The 15,585-nt window shown below is 31.7% G+C and overlaps 3 protein-coding genes and 3 pseudogenes across 3 annotated transcripts; all 6 read right to left on the reverse strand.

The window, feature by feature from the left end:
* Positions 1 to 649: 649 nt before the first annotated feature.
* On the reverse strand, positions 650 to 2,256 carry LOC120575923 (methyl-CpG-binding domain-containing protein 4). The gene is made up of 2 exons (XM_039826805.1): positions 2,153 to 2,256; positions 650 to 1,373 (listed from the first exon to the last, which is right to left on the reverse strand). The coding sequence occupies exons 1-2, from the start codon at positions 2,186 to 2,188 to the stop codon at positions 885 to 887; spliced, it is 525 nt and encodes a 174-aa protein (XP_039682739.1). The 5' UTR covers positions 2,189 to 2,256; the 3' UTR covers positions 650 to 884.
* A 1,119-nt stretch (positions 2,257 to 3,375) lies between these two features.
* Positions 3,376 to 4,881, reverse strand: LOC120575926 (methyl-CpG-binding domain-containing protein 4-like; annotated as a pseudogene).
* A 1,119-nt stretch (positions 4,882 to 6,000) lies between these two features.
* On the reverse strand, positions 6,001 to 7,493 carry LOC120575928 (methyl-CpG-binding domain-containing protein 4-like; annotated as a pseudogene).
* A 1,130-nt stretch (positions 7,494 to 8,623) lies between these two features.
* LOC120575927 (methyl-CpG-binding domain-containing protein 4-like) lies at positions 8,624 to 10,117 on the reverse strand (annotated as a pseudogene).
* Positions 10,118 to 11,147: 1,030 nt separating this feature from the next.
* Positions 11,148 to 12,740, reverse strand: LOC120575924 (methyl-CpG-binding domain-containing protein 4). The gene is made up of 2 exons (XM_039826806.1): positions 12,637 to 12,740; positions 11,148 to 11,867 (listed from the first exon to the last, which is right to left on the reverse strand). Exons 1-2 carry the CDS (start codon positions 12,670 to 12,672, stop codon positions 11,379 to 11,381), a joined length of 525 nt encoding a protein of 174 aa, XP_039682740.1. The 5' UTR covers positions 12,673 to 12,740; the 3' UTR covers positions 11,148 to 11,378.
* Positions 12,741 to 13,859: 1,119 nt separating this feature from the next.
* LOC120575925 (methyl-CpG-binding domain-containing protein 4) lies at positions 13,860 to 15,372 on the reverse strand. Its single transcript, XM_039826807.1, has 2 exons — positions 15,269 to 15,372; positions 13,860 to 14,481 (listed from the first exon to the last, which is right to left on the reverse strand). Exons 1-2 carry the CDS (start codon positions 15,302 to 15,304, stop codon positions 13,993 to 13,995), a joined length of 525 nt encoding a protein of 174 aa, XP_039682741.1. The 5' UTR covers positions 15,305 to 15,372; the 3' UTR covers positions 13,860 to 13,992.
* Positions 15,373 to 15,585: the final 213 nt, after the last annotated feature.

Below are 15,585 nucleotides of genomic sequence, written 5' to 3' on the forward strand. Positions count from 1 at the left end.
TATTCAACTAAGGAGGATAATACTTCCACATCTTCAAGGAATCAACATTGTTAGCACCAAACTAGGTCAACTAGTCAGCACATTCATTGTCTTCTCTCAAAGTATGATTAAAGGAGAAACACTCAAGAAAGAGAAGAGTGCCTCTTAACGAGGGAGAACAACTTTGCATGAGGATGAAAATCATTCTTATTAGTATCTGCAATAAGATCCAAAGCTGTCCGAGAGTAAGATTCTATGATGTGTCACAATCGAATTCTTTTCTAAGTACTAAAATCTACCCTAAATAAAGTAAACGCAAATCTAATAGTTTTCAACTGGTCATATCTGCTATTAACCTTTAACAATAAAAAGTAAAAAAATTGACCCACAAACCAAGCTATTTCACGTTTGTAATAAAAATAGTAGACAAGTTTTTCTTTCAAGAGAAAAAAAAAACTCTAGTTTAAATAAAGTAAAATTAACCGTTGAATGAACAAATTGAGGTAGCCAAACATGTTTTTTTACAAGAGGATGTCATTCATGTTTGAATTATAACTAATGCAGTTAAATAAAAATCAATGTTATTCTATTTGCAGTTTTTTTTATAGTATTTCTAACATTTATCACCACATAACTATAAATTATATATATATTTTTTTAAAATGCAACTTGTATTTATTTTATAAAGATAGAGTACAAGATGTATTTAGGTTAAAACACAAAGAGCCTGCATATACCTGTTTAGGTTACAATTACTATGGACCACCATAACTAAAGTTTAATTTGTTTCAATACCACTGAATTGGTTTGCCATAACACAATATCTAGAAATAATATATTACAAACAAACCAACCATAATTAGCATCAAGAACAACAAAATGCAGCAACCTTGTGATGACATTTCTCAAACTTCATCTTTAGCTATCTTAACTTTTTTGTTCGCAGAATCCTTCTGTTTCACAATAATATCTGGAATGGTGTCTTGCATGACCTTTGGGGATGAAAAATCAAAATCCAAAGCAGATACACCATTGGGCTGTGGATGATCTTTAAGATATGCTGCTATCTCATTGCGAGATCTCAGTTGTTTACCTGTAGGTGTTATGTAGTAGGAGTCCAATTTAGAGTAATCATCTCTAAGCACTGAGATTCTCTTGAATCCTTTTGGAGTCTTTGGAATGTTAGGCTTGTATTTGACCCATGTCCGCGTAGAATCATATTCTATATCAGCAGGATCATCACACCTACAATTATCCTTTTTGCTACAATCAAAAGGCTCTTGTTTGATTTTATGAAGGATCTCCTCAAACTCCTCCTGCGTATCAATCTCTCTAAATTTCATGCAAAGTTTGCATTGTGCCACATATATATCATTCTGGGATATCACTGGTCTCTGTCACAATAATTCACCATCAGTTTATAAAGCAGCAGAAGTTCAGCTTTTAGATTAAACCTAATAAAGACCTATTGATAAAAACCCAAGTCCCGTGTTTAAAAGTGATAAGCTCTGAAAAAGGTTTATGAAGAATGATGACACCTTATAAGCCGGTTCTAGGATGAGTTAGACTAAATATAAAAACCCAATATGATATCACAGTCTATCCAATCAGGTCACCCACCAAATTATTCGTGCAAGACTTAAACATGGATAATTTGGACGTGCAAAAATAACCCTTTTTTACTCGTACAATTTTGAAATCCAGACAAATCAACGGGTAGGAAGAGAAAAAATTTCACAACAAATATGAAATTCTCATTCAATTCAACATTGAGTCTATCAGCTTGCATTTTTTCTTCTTGTTATGAAAGACAAATCTATAAGATTTCATTCAATTCAACATTAATTCAACATTGATTATGAAACTAACATAATTTTATCTTGATTCTCACAAGATCCAGGTGAAAGACAAATATGCACGCAAAAAAAACTTTTTTTTTCTTACGCCCCTGGGGATTAGAATTAAATTCAAAAGCACCTATAATTAGAGGATCTAAATCCCTCTGGTTCAATTAACGAGTAACTATAAACCCTAAAACTAAAAAAGAACATCATCCCAGAAGAGTTAACAAGAATGGATCAAGAAAAAGAGTTGAAAATTAAAGTATGATAAAACCCTAAAAAAAAAAAAAAAAGAAGAATCGAGTGTTGAAAATAATAGTTAGTAATAGTACCTTGCTAGACGAAGTTAGAGTTTTGGAGTCTGCCATTGATTTAGCAAAAAAATATCCGTAATCTCTCACCAACCACCTTTTGTGAAGTTTGTGAAATGAGTGCTCAACCCCAATTTCTTACCAGAGTTATCCATATATAGTCTCACTAAATGGGCTAGGTTTCCCTCATCTTAATGGGCCTAAGAACTTTCTCATCTCATTAAAATGTTGCTACAAAATTACTTCATTAAAACCCTCAATATTACTCATACACCACTATTTTATTAATTATCCCAAGTTAATACCGTTAGTTTTCAATATTTTTACTTTTACACTTTTTTATTCACTATGCTAATATTTACACATCTACCTAGCGGTTTATGTTATTTTCATTGTCACAATCGATTTTTTTTTTCTTTATCAAGGGGAAAATAAAAGAACTAAGCAATCTGTTATCTAAATACCTTAAAATCTATATCCACAAGCAGAGTGATATTCAACTAAGGAGGATAATACTTCCACATCTTCAAGGAATCAACATTGTTAGCACCAAACTAGGTCAACTAGTCAGCACATTCATTGTCTTCTCTCAAAGTATGATTAAAGGAGAAACACACAAGAAAGAGAAGAGTGCCTCTTAACGAGGGAGAACAACTTTGCATGAGGATGAAAATCATTCTTATTAGTATCTGCAATAAGATCCAAAGCTGTCCGAGAGTAAGATTCTATGATGTGTCACAATCGAATTCTTTTCTAAGTACTAAAATCTACCCTAAATAAAGTAAACGCAAATCTAATAGTTTTCAACTGGTCATATACGCTATTAACCTTTAACAATAAAAAGTAAAAAAATTGACCCACAAACCAAGCTATTTCACGTTTGTAATAAAAATAGTAGACAAGTTTTTCTTTCAAGAGAAAAAAAAAACTCTAGTTTAAATAAAGTAAAATTAACTGTTGAATGAACAAATTGAGGTAGCCAAACATGTTTTTTAACAAGAGGATGTCATTCATGTTTGAATTATAACTAATGCAGTTAAATAAAAATAAATGTTATTCTATTTGCAGTTTTTTTTATAGTATTTCTAACATTTATCACCACATAACTATAAATTATATATATATTTTTTTAAAATGCAACTTGTATTTATTTTATAAAGATAGAGTACAAGATGTATTTAGGTTAAAACACAAAGAGCCTGCAAATACCTGTTTAGGTTACAATTACTATGGACCACCATAACTAAAGTTTAATTTGTTTCAATACCACTGAATTGGTTTTCCATAACACAATATCTAGAAATAATATATTACAAACAAACCAACCATAATTAGCATCAAGAACAACAAAATGCAGCAACCTTGTGATGACATTTCTCAAACTTCATCTTTAGCTATCTTAACTTTTTTGTTCGCAGAATCCTTCTGTTTCACAATAATATCTGGAATGGTGTCTTGCATGACCTTTGGGGATGAAAAATCAAAATCCAAAGCAGATACACCATTGGGCTGTGGATGATCTTTAAGATATGCTGCTATCTCATTGCGAGATCTCAGTTGTTTACCTGTAGGTGTTATGTAGTAGGGTCCAATTTAGAGTAATCATCTCTAAGCACTGAGATTCTCTTGAATCCTTTTGGAGTCTTTGGAATGTTAGGCTTGTATTTGACCCATGTCCGCGTAGAATCATATTCTATATCAGCAGGATCATCACACCTACAATTATCCTTTTTGCTACAATCAAAAGGCTCTTGTTTGATTTTCTGAAGGATCTCCTCAAACTCCTCCTGCGTATCAATCTCTCTAAATTTCATGCAAAGTTTGCATTGTGCCACATATATATCATTCTGGGATATCACTGGTCTCTGTCACAATAATTCACCATCAGTTTATAAAGCAGCAGAAGTTCAGCGTTTAGATTAAACCTAATAAAGACCTATTGATAAAAACCCAAGTCCCGTGTTTAAAAGTGATAAGCTCTGAAAAAGGTTTATGAAGAATGATGACACCTTATAAGCCGGTTCTGGAATGAGTTAGACTAAATATAAAAACCCAATATGATATCACAGTCTATCCAATCAGGTCACCCACCAAATTATTCGTGCAAGACTTAAACATGGATAATTTGGACGTGCAAAAATAACCCTTTTTTACTCGTACAATTTTGAAATCCAGACAAATCAACGGGTAGGAAGAGAAAAAATTTCACAACAAATATGAAATTCTCATTCAATTCAACATTGAGTCTATCAGCTTGCATTTTTTCTTCTTGTTATGAAAGACAAATCTATAAGATTTCATTCAATTCAACATTAATTCAACATTGATTATGAAACTAACACATAATTTTATCTTGATTCTCACAAGATCCAGGTGAAAGACAAATATGCACGCAAAAAAAACTTTTTTTTTCTTACGCCCCTGGGGATTAGAATTAAATTCAAAAGCACCTATAATTAAAGGATCTAAATCCCTCTGGTTCAATTAACGAGTAACTATAAACCCTAAAACTAAAAAAGAACATCATCCCAGAAGAGTTAACAAGAATGGATCAAGAAAAAGAGTTGAAAATTAAAGTATGATAAAACCCTAAAAAAAAAAAAAAAAGAGGAATCGAGTGTTGAAAATAATAGTTAGTAATAGTACCTTGCTAGACGAAGTTAGAGTTTTGGAGTCTGCCATTGATTTAGCAAAAAAATATCCGTAATCTCTCACCAACCACCTTTTGTGAAGTTTGTGAAATGAGTGCTCAACCCCAATTTCTTACCAGAGTTATCCATATATAGTCTCACTAAATGGGCTAGGTTTCCCTCATCTTAATGGGCCTAAGAACTTTCTCATCTCATTAAAATGTTGCTACAAAATTACTTCATTAAAACCCTCAATATTACTCATACACCACTATTTTATTAATTATCCCAAGTTAATACCGTTAGTTTTCAATATTTTTACTTTTACACTTTTTTATTCACTATGCTAATATTTACACATCTACCTAGCGGTTTATGTTTTTTTCATTGTCACAATCGATTTTTTTTTTCTTTATCAAGGGGAAAATAAAAGAACTAAGCAATCTGTTATCTAAATACCTTAAAATCTATATCCACAAGCAGAGTGATATTCAACTAAGGAGGATAATACTTCCACATCTTCAAGGAATCAACATTGTTAGCACCAAACTAGGTCAACTAGTCAGCACATTCATTGTCTTCTCTCAAAGTATGATTAAAGGAGAAACACACAAGAAAGAGAAGAGTGCCTCTTAACGAGGGAGAACAACTTTGCATGAGGATGAAAATCATTCTTATTAGTATCTGCAATAAGATCCAAAGCTGTCCGAGAGTAAGATTCTATGATGTGTCACAATCGAATTCTTTTCTAAGTACTAAAATCTACCCTAAATAAAGTAAACGCAAATCTAATAATTTTCAACTGGTCATATCTGCTATTAACCTTTAACAATAAAAAGTAAAAAAATTGACCCACAAACCAAGCTATTTCACGTTTGTAATAAAAATAGTAGACAAGTTTTTCTTTCAAGAGAAAAAAAAAAACTCTAGTTTAAATAAAGTAAAATTAACTGTTGAATGAACAAATTGAGGTAGCCAAACATGTTTTTTAACAAGAGGATGTCATTCATGTTTGAATTATAACTAATGCAGTTAAATAAAAATCAATGTTATTCTATTTGCAGTTTTTTTTATAGTATTTCTAACATTTATCACCACATAACTATAAATTATATATATATTTTTTAAAATGCAACTTGTATTTATTTTATAAAGATAGAGTACAAGATGTATTTAGGTTAAAACACAAAGAGCCTGCAAATACCTGTTTAGGTTACAATTACTATGGACCACCATAACTAAAGTTTAATTTGTTTCAATACCACTGAATTGGTTTTCCATAACACAATATCTAGAAATAATATATTACAAACAAACCAACCATAATTAGCATCAAGAACAACAAAATGCAGCAACCTTGTGATGACATTTCTCAAACTTCATCTTTAGCTATCTTAACTTTTTTGTTCGCAGAATCCTTCTGTTTCACAATAATATCTGGAATGGTGTCTTGCATGACCTTTGGGGATGAAAAATCAAAATCCTAAGCAGATACACCATTGGGTTGTGGATGATCTTTAAGATATGCTGCTATCTCATTGCGAGATCTCAGTTGTTTACCTGTAGGTGTTATGTAGTAGGAGTCCAATTTAGAGTAATCATCTCTAAGCACTGAGATTCTCTTGAATCCTTTTGGAGTCTTTGGAATGTTAGGCTTGTATTTGACCCATGTCCGCGTAGAATCATATTCTATATCAGCAGGATCATCACACCTACAATTATCCTTTTTGCTACAATCAAAAGGCTCTTGTTTGATTTTATGAAGGATCTCCTCAAACTCCTCCTGTGTATCAATCTCTCTAAATTTCATGCAAAGTTTGCATTGTGCCACATATATATCATTCTGGGATATCACTGGTCTCTGTCACAATAATTCACCATCAGTTTATAAAGCAGCAGAAGTTCAGCTTTTAGATTAAACCTAATAAAGACCTATTGATAAAAACCCAAGTCCCGTGTTTAAAAGTGATAAGCTCTGAAAAAGGTTTATGAAGGATGATGACACCTTATAAGCTGGTTTTGGGATGAGTTAGACTAAATATAAAAACCCAATATGATATCACAGTCTATCCAATCAGGTCACCCACCAAATTATTCGTGCAAGACTTAAACATGGATAATTTGGACGTGCAAAAATAACCCTTTTTTACTCGTACAATTTTGAAATCCAGACAAATCAACGGGTAGGAAGAGAAAAAATTTCACAACAAATATGAAATTCTCATTCAATTCAACATTGAGTCTATCAGCTTGCATTTTTTCTTCTTGTTATGAAAGACAAATCTATAAGATTTCATTCAATTCAACATTAATTCAACATTGATTATGAAACTAACACATAATTTTATCTTGATTCTCACAAGATCCAGGTGAAAGACAAATATGCACGCAAAAAAAACTTTTTTTTTCTTACGCCCTTGGGGATCAGAATTAAATTCAAAAGCACCTATACTTAGAGGATCTAAATCCCTCCGATTCAATTAACGAGTAACTATAAACCCTAAAACTAAAAAAGAACATCATCCCAGAAGAGTTAACAAGAATGGATCAAGAAAAAGAGTTGAAAATTAAAGTATGATAAAACCCTAAAAAAAAAAAAAAGAGGAATCGAGTGTTGAAAATAATAGTTAGTAATAGTACCTTGCTAGACGAAGTTAGAGTTTTGGAGTCTGCCATTTATTTAGCAAAAAAATATCCGTAATCTCTCACCAACCACCTTTTGGGAAGTTTGTGAAATGAGTGCTCAACCCCAATTTCTTACCAGAGTTATCCATATATAGTCTCACTAAATGGGCTAGGTTTCCCTCATCTTAATGGGCCTAAGAACTTTCTCATCTCATTAAAATGTTGCTACAAAATTACTTCATTAAAACCCTCAATATTATTCATACACCACTATTTTATAAATTATCCCAAGTTAATACCGTTAGTTTTCAATATTTTTACTTTTACACTTTTTTATTCACTATGCTAATATTTACACATCTACCTAGCGGTTTATGTTATTTTCATTGTCACAATCGATTTTTTTTTCTTTATCAAGGGGAAAATAAAAGAACTAAGCAATCTGTTATCTAAATACCTTAAAATCTATATCCACAAGCAGAGTGATATTCAACTAAGGAGGATAATACTTCCACATCTTCAAGGAATCAACATTGTTAGCACCAAACTAGGTCAACTAGTCAGCACATTTATTGTCTTCTCTCAAAGTATGATTAAAGGAGAAACACTCAAGAAAGAGAAGAGTGCCTCTTAACGAGGGAGAACAACTTTGCATGAGGATGAAAATCATTCTTATTAGTATCTGCAATAAGATCCAAAGCTGTCCGAGAGTAAGATTCTATGATGTGTCACAATCGAATTCTTTTCTAAGTACTAAAATCTACCCTAAATAAAGTAAACGCAAATCTAATAGTTTTCAACTGGTCATATCTGCTATTAACCTTTAACAATAAAAAGTAAAAAAATTGACCCACAAACCAAGCTATTTCACGTTTGTAATAAAAATAGTAGACAAGTTTTTCTTTCAAGAGAAAAAAAAAACTCTAGTTTAAATAAAGTAAAATTAACTGTTGAATGAACAAATTGAGGTAGCCAAACATGTTTTTTAACAAGAGGATGTCATTCATGTTTGAATTATAACTAATGCAGTTAAATAAAAATCAATGTTATTCTATTTGCAGTTTTTTTTATAGTATTTCTAACATTTATCACCACATAACTATAAATTATATATATATTTTTTTAAAATGCAACTTGTATTTATTTTATAAAGATAGAGTACAAGATGTATTTAGGTTAAAACACAAAGAGCCTGCAAATACCTGTTTAGGTTACAATTACTATGGACCACCATAACTAAAGTTTAATTTGTTTCAATACCACTGAATTGGTTTTCCATAACACAATATCTAGAAATAATATATTACAAACAAACCAACCATAATTAGCATCAAGAACAACAAAATGCAGCAACCTTGTGATGACATTTCTCAAACTTCATCTTTAGCTATCTTAACTTTTTTGTTCGCAGAATCCTTCTGTTTCACAATAATATCTGGAATGGTGTCTTGCATGACCTTTGGGGATGAAAAATCAAAATCCTAAGCAGATACACCATTGGGTTGTGGATGATCTTTAAGATATGCTGCTATCTCATTGCGAGATCTCAGTTGTTTACCTGTAGGTGTTATGTAGTAGGAGTCCAATTTAGAGTAATCATCTCTAAGCACTGAGATTCTCTTGAATCCTTTTGGAGTCTTTGGAATGTTAGGCTTGTATTTGACCCATGTCCGCGTAGAATCATATTCTATATCAGCAGGATCATCACACCTACAATTATCCTTTTTGCTACAATCAAAAGGCTCTTGTTTGATTTTATGAAGGATCTCCTCAAACTCCTCCTGCGTATCAATCTCTCTAAATTTCATGCAAAGTTTGCATTGTGCCACATATATATCATTCTGGGATATCACTGGTCTCTGTCACAATAATTCACCATCAGTTTATAAAGCAGCAGAAGTTCAGCTTTTAGATTAAACCTAATAAAGACCTATTGATAAAAACCCAAGTCCCGTGTTTAAAAGTGATAAGCTCTGAAAAAGGTTTATGAAGGATGATGACACCTTATAAGCTGGTTCTGGGATGAGTTAGACTAAATATAAAAACCCAATATGATATCACAGTCTATCCAATCAGGTCACCCACCAAATTATTCGTGCAAGACTTAAACATGGATAATTTGGACGTGCAAAAATAACCCTTTTTTACTCGTACAATTTTGAAATCCAGACAAATCAACGGGTAGGAAGAGAAAAAATTTCACAACAAATATGAAATTCTCATTCAATTCAACATTGAGTCTATCAGCTTGCATTTTTTCTTCTTGTTATGAAAGACAAATCTATAAGATTTCATTCAATTCAACATTAATTCAACATTGATTATGAAACTAACACATAATTTTATCTTGATTCTCACAAGATCCAGGTGAAAGACAAATATGCACGCAAAAAAAACTTTTTTTTTCTTACGCCCTTGGGGATCAGAATTAAATTCAAAAGCACCTATACTTAGAGGATCTAAATCCCTCCGATTCAATTAACGAGTAACTATAAACCCTAAAACTAAAAAAGAACATCATCCCAGAAGAGTTAACAAGAATGGATCAAGAAAAAGAGTTGAAAATTAAAGTATGATAAAACCCTAAAAAAAAAAAAAAGAGGAATCGAGTGTTGAAAATAATAGTTAGTAATAGTACCTTGCTAGACGAAGTTAGAGTTTTGGAGTCTGCCATTTATTTAGCAAAAAAATATCCGTAATCTCTCACCAACCACCTTTTGCGAAGTTTGTGAAATGAGTGCTCAACCCCAATTTCTTACCAGAGTTATCCATATATAGTCTCACTAAATGGGCTAGGTTTCCCTCATCTTAATGGGCCTAAGAACTTTCTCATCTCATTAAAATGTTGCTACAAAATTACTTCATTAAAACCCTCAATATTATTCATACACCACTATTTTATAAATTATCCCAAGTTAATACCGTTAGTTTTCAATATTTTTACTTTTACACTTTTTTATTCACTATGCTAATATTTACACATCTACCTAGCGGTTTATGTTATTTTCATTGTCACAATCGATTTTTTTTTCTTTATCAAGGGGAAAATAAAAGAACTAAGCAATCTGTTATCTAAATACCTTAAAATCTATATCCACAAGCAGAGTGATATTCAACTAAGGAGGATAATACTTCCACATCTTCAAGGAATCAACATTGTTAGCACCAAACTAGGTCAACTAGTCAGCACATTCATTGTCTTCTCTCAAAGTATGATTAAAGGAGAAACACTCAAGAAAGAGAAGAGTGCCTCTTAACGAGGGAGAACAACTTTGCATGAGGATGAAAATCATTCTTATTAGTATCTGCAATAAGATCCAAAGCTGTCCGAGAGTAAGATTCTATGATGTGTCACAATCGAATTCTTTTCTAAGTACTAAAATCTACCCTAAATAAAGTAAACGCAAATCTAATAGTTTTCAACTGGTCATATCTGCTATTAACCTTTAACAATAAAAAGTAAAAAAATTGACCCACAAACCAAGCTATTTCACGTTTGTAATAAAAATAGTAGACAAGTTTTTCTTTCAAGAGAAAAAAAAAACTCTAGTTTAAATAAAGTAAAATTAACTGTTGAATGAACAAATTGAGGTAGCCAAACATGTTTTTTTACAAGAGGATGTCATTCATGTTTGAATTATAACTAATGCAGTTAAATAAAAATCAATGTTATTCTATTTGCAGTTTTTTTTATAGTATTTCTAACATTTATCACCACATAACTATAAATTATAAATATTTTTTTTAAAATGAAACTTGTATTTATTTTATAAAGATAGAGTACAAGATGTATTTAGGTTAAAACACAAAGAGCCTGCAAATACCTGTTTAGGTTACAATTACTATGGACCACCATAACTAAAGCTTAATTTGTTTCAATACTACTGAATTGGTTTTCCATAACACAATATCTAGAAATAATATATTACAAACAAACCAACCATAATTAGCATCAAGAACAACAAAATGCAGCAACCTTGTGATGACATTTCTCAAACTTCATCTTTAGCTATCTTAACTTTTTTGTTCGCAGAATCCTTCTGTTTCACAATAATATCTGGAATGGTGTCTTGCATGACCTTTGGGGATGAAAAATCAAAATCCAAAGCAGATACACCATTGGGTTGTGGATGATCTTTAAGATATGCTGCTATCTCATTGCGAGATCTCAGTTGTTTACCTGTAGGTGTTATGTAGTAGGAGTCCAATTTAGAGTAATCATCTCTAAGCACTGAGATTCTCTTGAATCCTTTTGGAGTCTTTGGAATGTTAGGCTTGTATTTGACCCATGTCCGTGTAGAATCATATTCTATATCAGCAGGATCATCACACCTACAATTATCCTTTTTGCTACAATCAAAAGGCTCTTGTTTGATTTTATGAAGGATCTCCTCAAACTCCTCCTGCGTATCAATCTCTCTAAATTTCATGCAAAGTTTGCATTGTGCCACATATATATCATTCTGGGATATCACTGGTCTCTGTCACAATAATTCACCATCAGTTTATAAAGCAGCAGAAGTTCAGCTTTTAGATTAAACCTAATAAAGACCTATTGATAAAAACCCAAGTCCCGTGTTTAAAAGTGATAAGCTCTGAAAAAGGTTTATGAAGGATGATGACACCTTATAAGCCGGTTCTGGGATGAGTTAGACTAAATATAAAAACCCAATATGATATCACAGTCTATCCAATCAGGTCACCCACCAAATTATTCGTGCAAGACTTAAACATGGATAATTTGGACGTGCAAAAATAACCCTTTTTTACTCGTACAATTTTGAAATCCAGACAAATCAACGGGTAGGAAGAGAAAAAATTTCACAACAAATATGAAATTCTCATTCAATTCAACATTGAGTCTATCAGCTTGCATTTTTTCTTCTTGTTATGAAAGACAAATCTATAAGATTTCATTCAATTCAACATTGATTATGAAACTAACACATAATTTTATCTTGATTCTCACAAGATCCAGGTGAAACACAAATATGCACGCAAAAAAAACTTTTTTTTTCTTACGCCCTTGGGGATCAGAATTAAATTCAAAAGCACCTATACTTAGAGGATCTAAATCCCTCCGATTCAATTAATGAGTAACTATAAACCCTAAAACTAAAAAAGAACATCATCCCAGAAGAGTTAACAAGAATGGATCAAGAAAAAGAGTTGAAAATTAAAGTATGATAAAACCCTAAAAAAAAAAAAAAAGAGGAATCGAGTGTTGAAAATAATAGTTAGTAATAGTACCTTGCTAGACGAAGTTAGAGTTTTGGAGTCTGCCATTGATTTAGCAAAAAAATATCCGTAATCTCTCACCAACCACCTTTTGTGAAGTTTGTGAAATGAGTGCTCAACCCCAATTTCTTACCAGAGTTATCCATATATAGTCTCACTAAATGGGCTAGGTTTCCCTCATCTTAATGGGCCTAAGAACTTTCTCATCTCATTAAAATGTTGCTACAAAATTACTTCATTAAAACCCTCAATATTACTCATACACCACTATTTTATTAATTATCCCAAGTTAATACCGTTAGTTTTCAATATTTTTACTTTTACACTTTTTTATTCACTATGCTAATATTTACACATCTACCTAGCGGTTTATGTTATTTTCATTGTCACAATCGATTTTTTTTTTCTTTATCAAGGGGAAAATAAAAGAACTAAGCAATCTGTTATCTAAATACCTTAAAATCTATATCCACAAGCAGAATGATATTCAACTAAGGAGGATAATACTTCCACATCTTCAAGGAATCAACATTGTTAGCACCAAACTAGGTCAACTAGTCAGCACATTCATTGTCTTCTCTCAAAGTATGATTAAAGGAGAAACACTCAAGAAAGAGAAGAGTGCCTCTTAACGAGGGAGAACAACTTTGCATGAGGATGAAAATCATTCTTATTAGTATCTGCAATAAGATCCAAAGCTGTCCGAGAGTAAGATTCTATGATGTGTCACAATCGAATTCTTTTCTAAGTACTAAAATCTACCCTAAATAAAGTAAACGCAAATCTAATAGTTTTCAACTGGTCATATCTGCCATTAACCTTTAACAATAAAAAGTAGAAAAATTGACCCACAAACCAAGCTATTTCACGTTTGTAATAAAAATAGTAGACAAGTTTTTCTTTTAAGAGAAAAAAAAAACTCTAGTTTAAATAAAGTAAAATTAACTGTTGAATGAACAAATTGAGGTAGCCAAACATGTTTTTTAACAAGAGGATGTCATTCATGTTTGAATTATAACTAATGCAGTTAAATAAAAATAAATGTTATTCTATTTGCAGTTTTTTTTATAGTATTTCTAACATTTATCACCACATAACTATAAATTATATATATATTTTTTTAAAATGCAACTTGTATTTATTTTATAAAGATAGAGTACAAGATGTATTTAGGTTAAAACACAAAGAGCCTGCAAATACCTGTTTAGGTTACAATTACTATGGACCACCATAACTAAAGTTTAATTTGTTTCAATACCACTGAATTGGTTTTCCATAACACAATATCTAGAAATAATATATTACAAACAAACCAACCATAATTAGCATCAAGAACAACAAAATGCAGCAACCTTGTGATGACATTTCTCAAACTTCATCTTTAGCTATCTTAACTTTTTTGTTCGCAAAATCCTTCTGTTTCACAATAATATCTGGAATGGTGTCTTGCATGACCTTTGGGGATGAAAAATCAAAATCCAAAGCAGATACACCATTGGGCTGTGGATGATCTTTAAGATATGCTGCTATCTCATTGCGAGATCTCAGTTGTTTACCTGTAGGTGTTATGTAGTAGGAGTCCAATTTAGAGTAATCATCTCTAAGCACTGAGATTCTCTTGAATCCTTTTGGAGTCTTTGGAATGTTAGGCTTGTATTTGACCCATGTCCGCGTAGAATCATATTCTATATCAGCAGGATCATCACACCTACAATTATCCTTTTTGCTACAATCAAAAGGCTCTTGTTTGATTTTATGAAGGATCTCCTCAAACTCCTCCTGCGCATCAATCTCTCTAAATTTCATGCAAAGTTTGCATTGTGCCACATATATATCATTCTGGGATATCACTGGTCTCTGTCACAATAATTCACCATCAGTTTATAAAGCAGCAGAAGTTCAGCTTTTAGATTAAACCTAATAAAGACCTATTGATAAAAACCCAAGTCCCGTGTTTAAAAGTGATAAGCTCTGAAAAAGGTTTATGAAGAATGATGACACCTTATAAGCCGGTTCTGGGATGAGTTAGACTAAATATAAAAACCCAATATGATATCATAGTCTATCCAATCAGGTCACCCACCATATTATTCGTGCAAGACTTAAACATGGATAATTTGGACGTGCAAAAATAACCCTTTTTTACTCGTACAATTTTGAAATCCAGACAAATCAACGGGTAGGAAGAGAAAAAATTTCACAACAAATATGAAATTCTCATTCAATTCAACATTGAGTCTATCAGCTTGCATTTTTTCTTCTTGTTATGAAAGTCAAATCTATAAGATTTCATTCAATTCAACATTAATTCAACATTGATTATGAAACTAACACATAATTTTATCTTGATTCTCACAAGATCCAGGTGAAAGACAAATATGCACGCAAAAAAAACTTTTTTTTTCTTACGCCCCTGGGGATTAGAATTAAATTCAAAAGCACCTATAATTAGAGGATCTAAATCCCTCTGGTTCAATTAACGAGTAACTATAAACCCTAAAACTAAAAAAGAACATCATCCCAGAAGAGTTAACAAGAATGGATCAAGAAAAAGAGTTGAAAATTAAAGTATGATAAAACCCTAAAAAACAAAAAAAAAAAAAAAGAGGAATCGAGTGTTGAAAATAATAGTTAGTAATAGTACCTTGCTAGACGAAGTTAGAGTTTTGGAGTCTGCCATTGATTTAGCAAAAAAATATCCGTAATCTCTCACCAACCACCTTTTGTGAAGTTTGTGAAATGAGTGCTCAACCCCAATTTCTTACCAGAGTTATCCATATATAGTCTCACTAAATGGGCTAGGTTTCCCTCATCTTAATGGGCCTAAGAACTTTCTCATCTCATTAAAATGTTGCTACAAAATTACTTCATTAAAACCCTCAATATTACTCATACACCACTATTTTATTAATTATCCCAAGTTAATACCGTTAGTTTTCAATATTTTTACTTTTACACTTT

The sequence above is a fragment of the Medicago truncatula genome, chromosome 6 (genome assembly GCF_003473485.1).
Source record: "Medicago truncatula cultivar Jemalong A17 chromosome 6, MtrunA17r5.0-ANR, whole genome shotgun sequence".
Lineage (NCBI taxonomy): Eukaryota > Viridiplantae > Streptophyta > Magnoliopsida > Fabales > Fabaceae > Medicago > Medicago truncatula.

What these genes read in the sequence shown, in the direction of transcription:
- LOC120575923 (XM_039826805.1), bottom strand. Translation starts at nt 2,188, where the DNA reads ATGGCAGACTCCAAAACTCTAACTTCGTCTAGCAAG. An exon ending in CTCTAACTTCGTCTAGCAAG is followed by an intron (nt 1,374 to 2,152) that starts GTACTATTACTA and finishes TTATTGTGACAG; the next exon opens with AGACCAGTGATATCCCAGAA.
- LOC120575924 (XM_039826806.1), bottom strand. Translation starts at nt 12,672, where the DNA reads ATGGCAGACTCCAAAACTCTAACTTCGTCTAGCAAG. An exon ending in CTCTAACTTCGTCTAGCAAG is followed by an intron (nt 11,868 to 12,636) that starts GTACTATTACTA and finishes TTATTGTGACAG; the next exon opens with AGACCAGTGATATCCCAGAA.
- LOC120575925 (XM_039826807.1), bottom strand. Translation starts at nt 15,304, where the DNA reads ATGGCAGACTCCAAAACTCTAACTTCGTCTAGCAAG. An exon ending in CTCTAACTTCGTCTAGCAAG is followed by an intron (nt 14,482 to 15,268) that starts GTACTATTACTA and finishes TTATTGTGACAG; the next exon opens with AGACCAGTGATATCCCAGAA.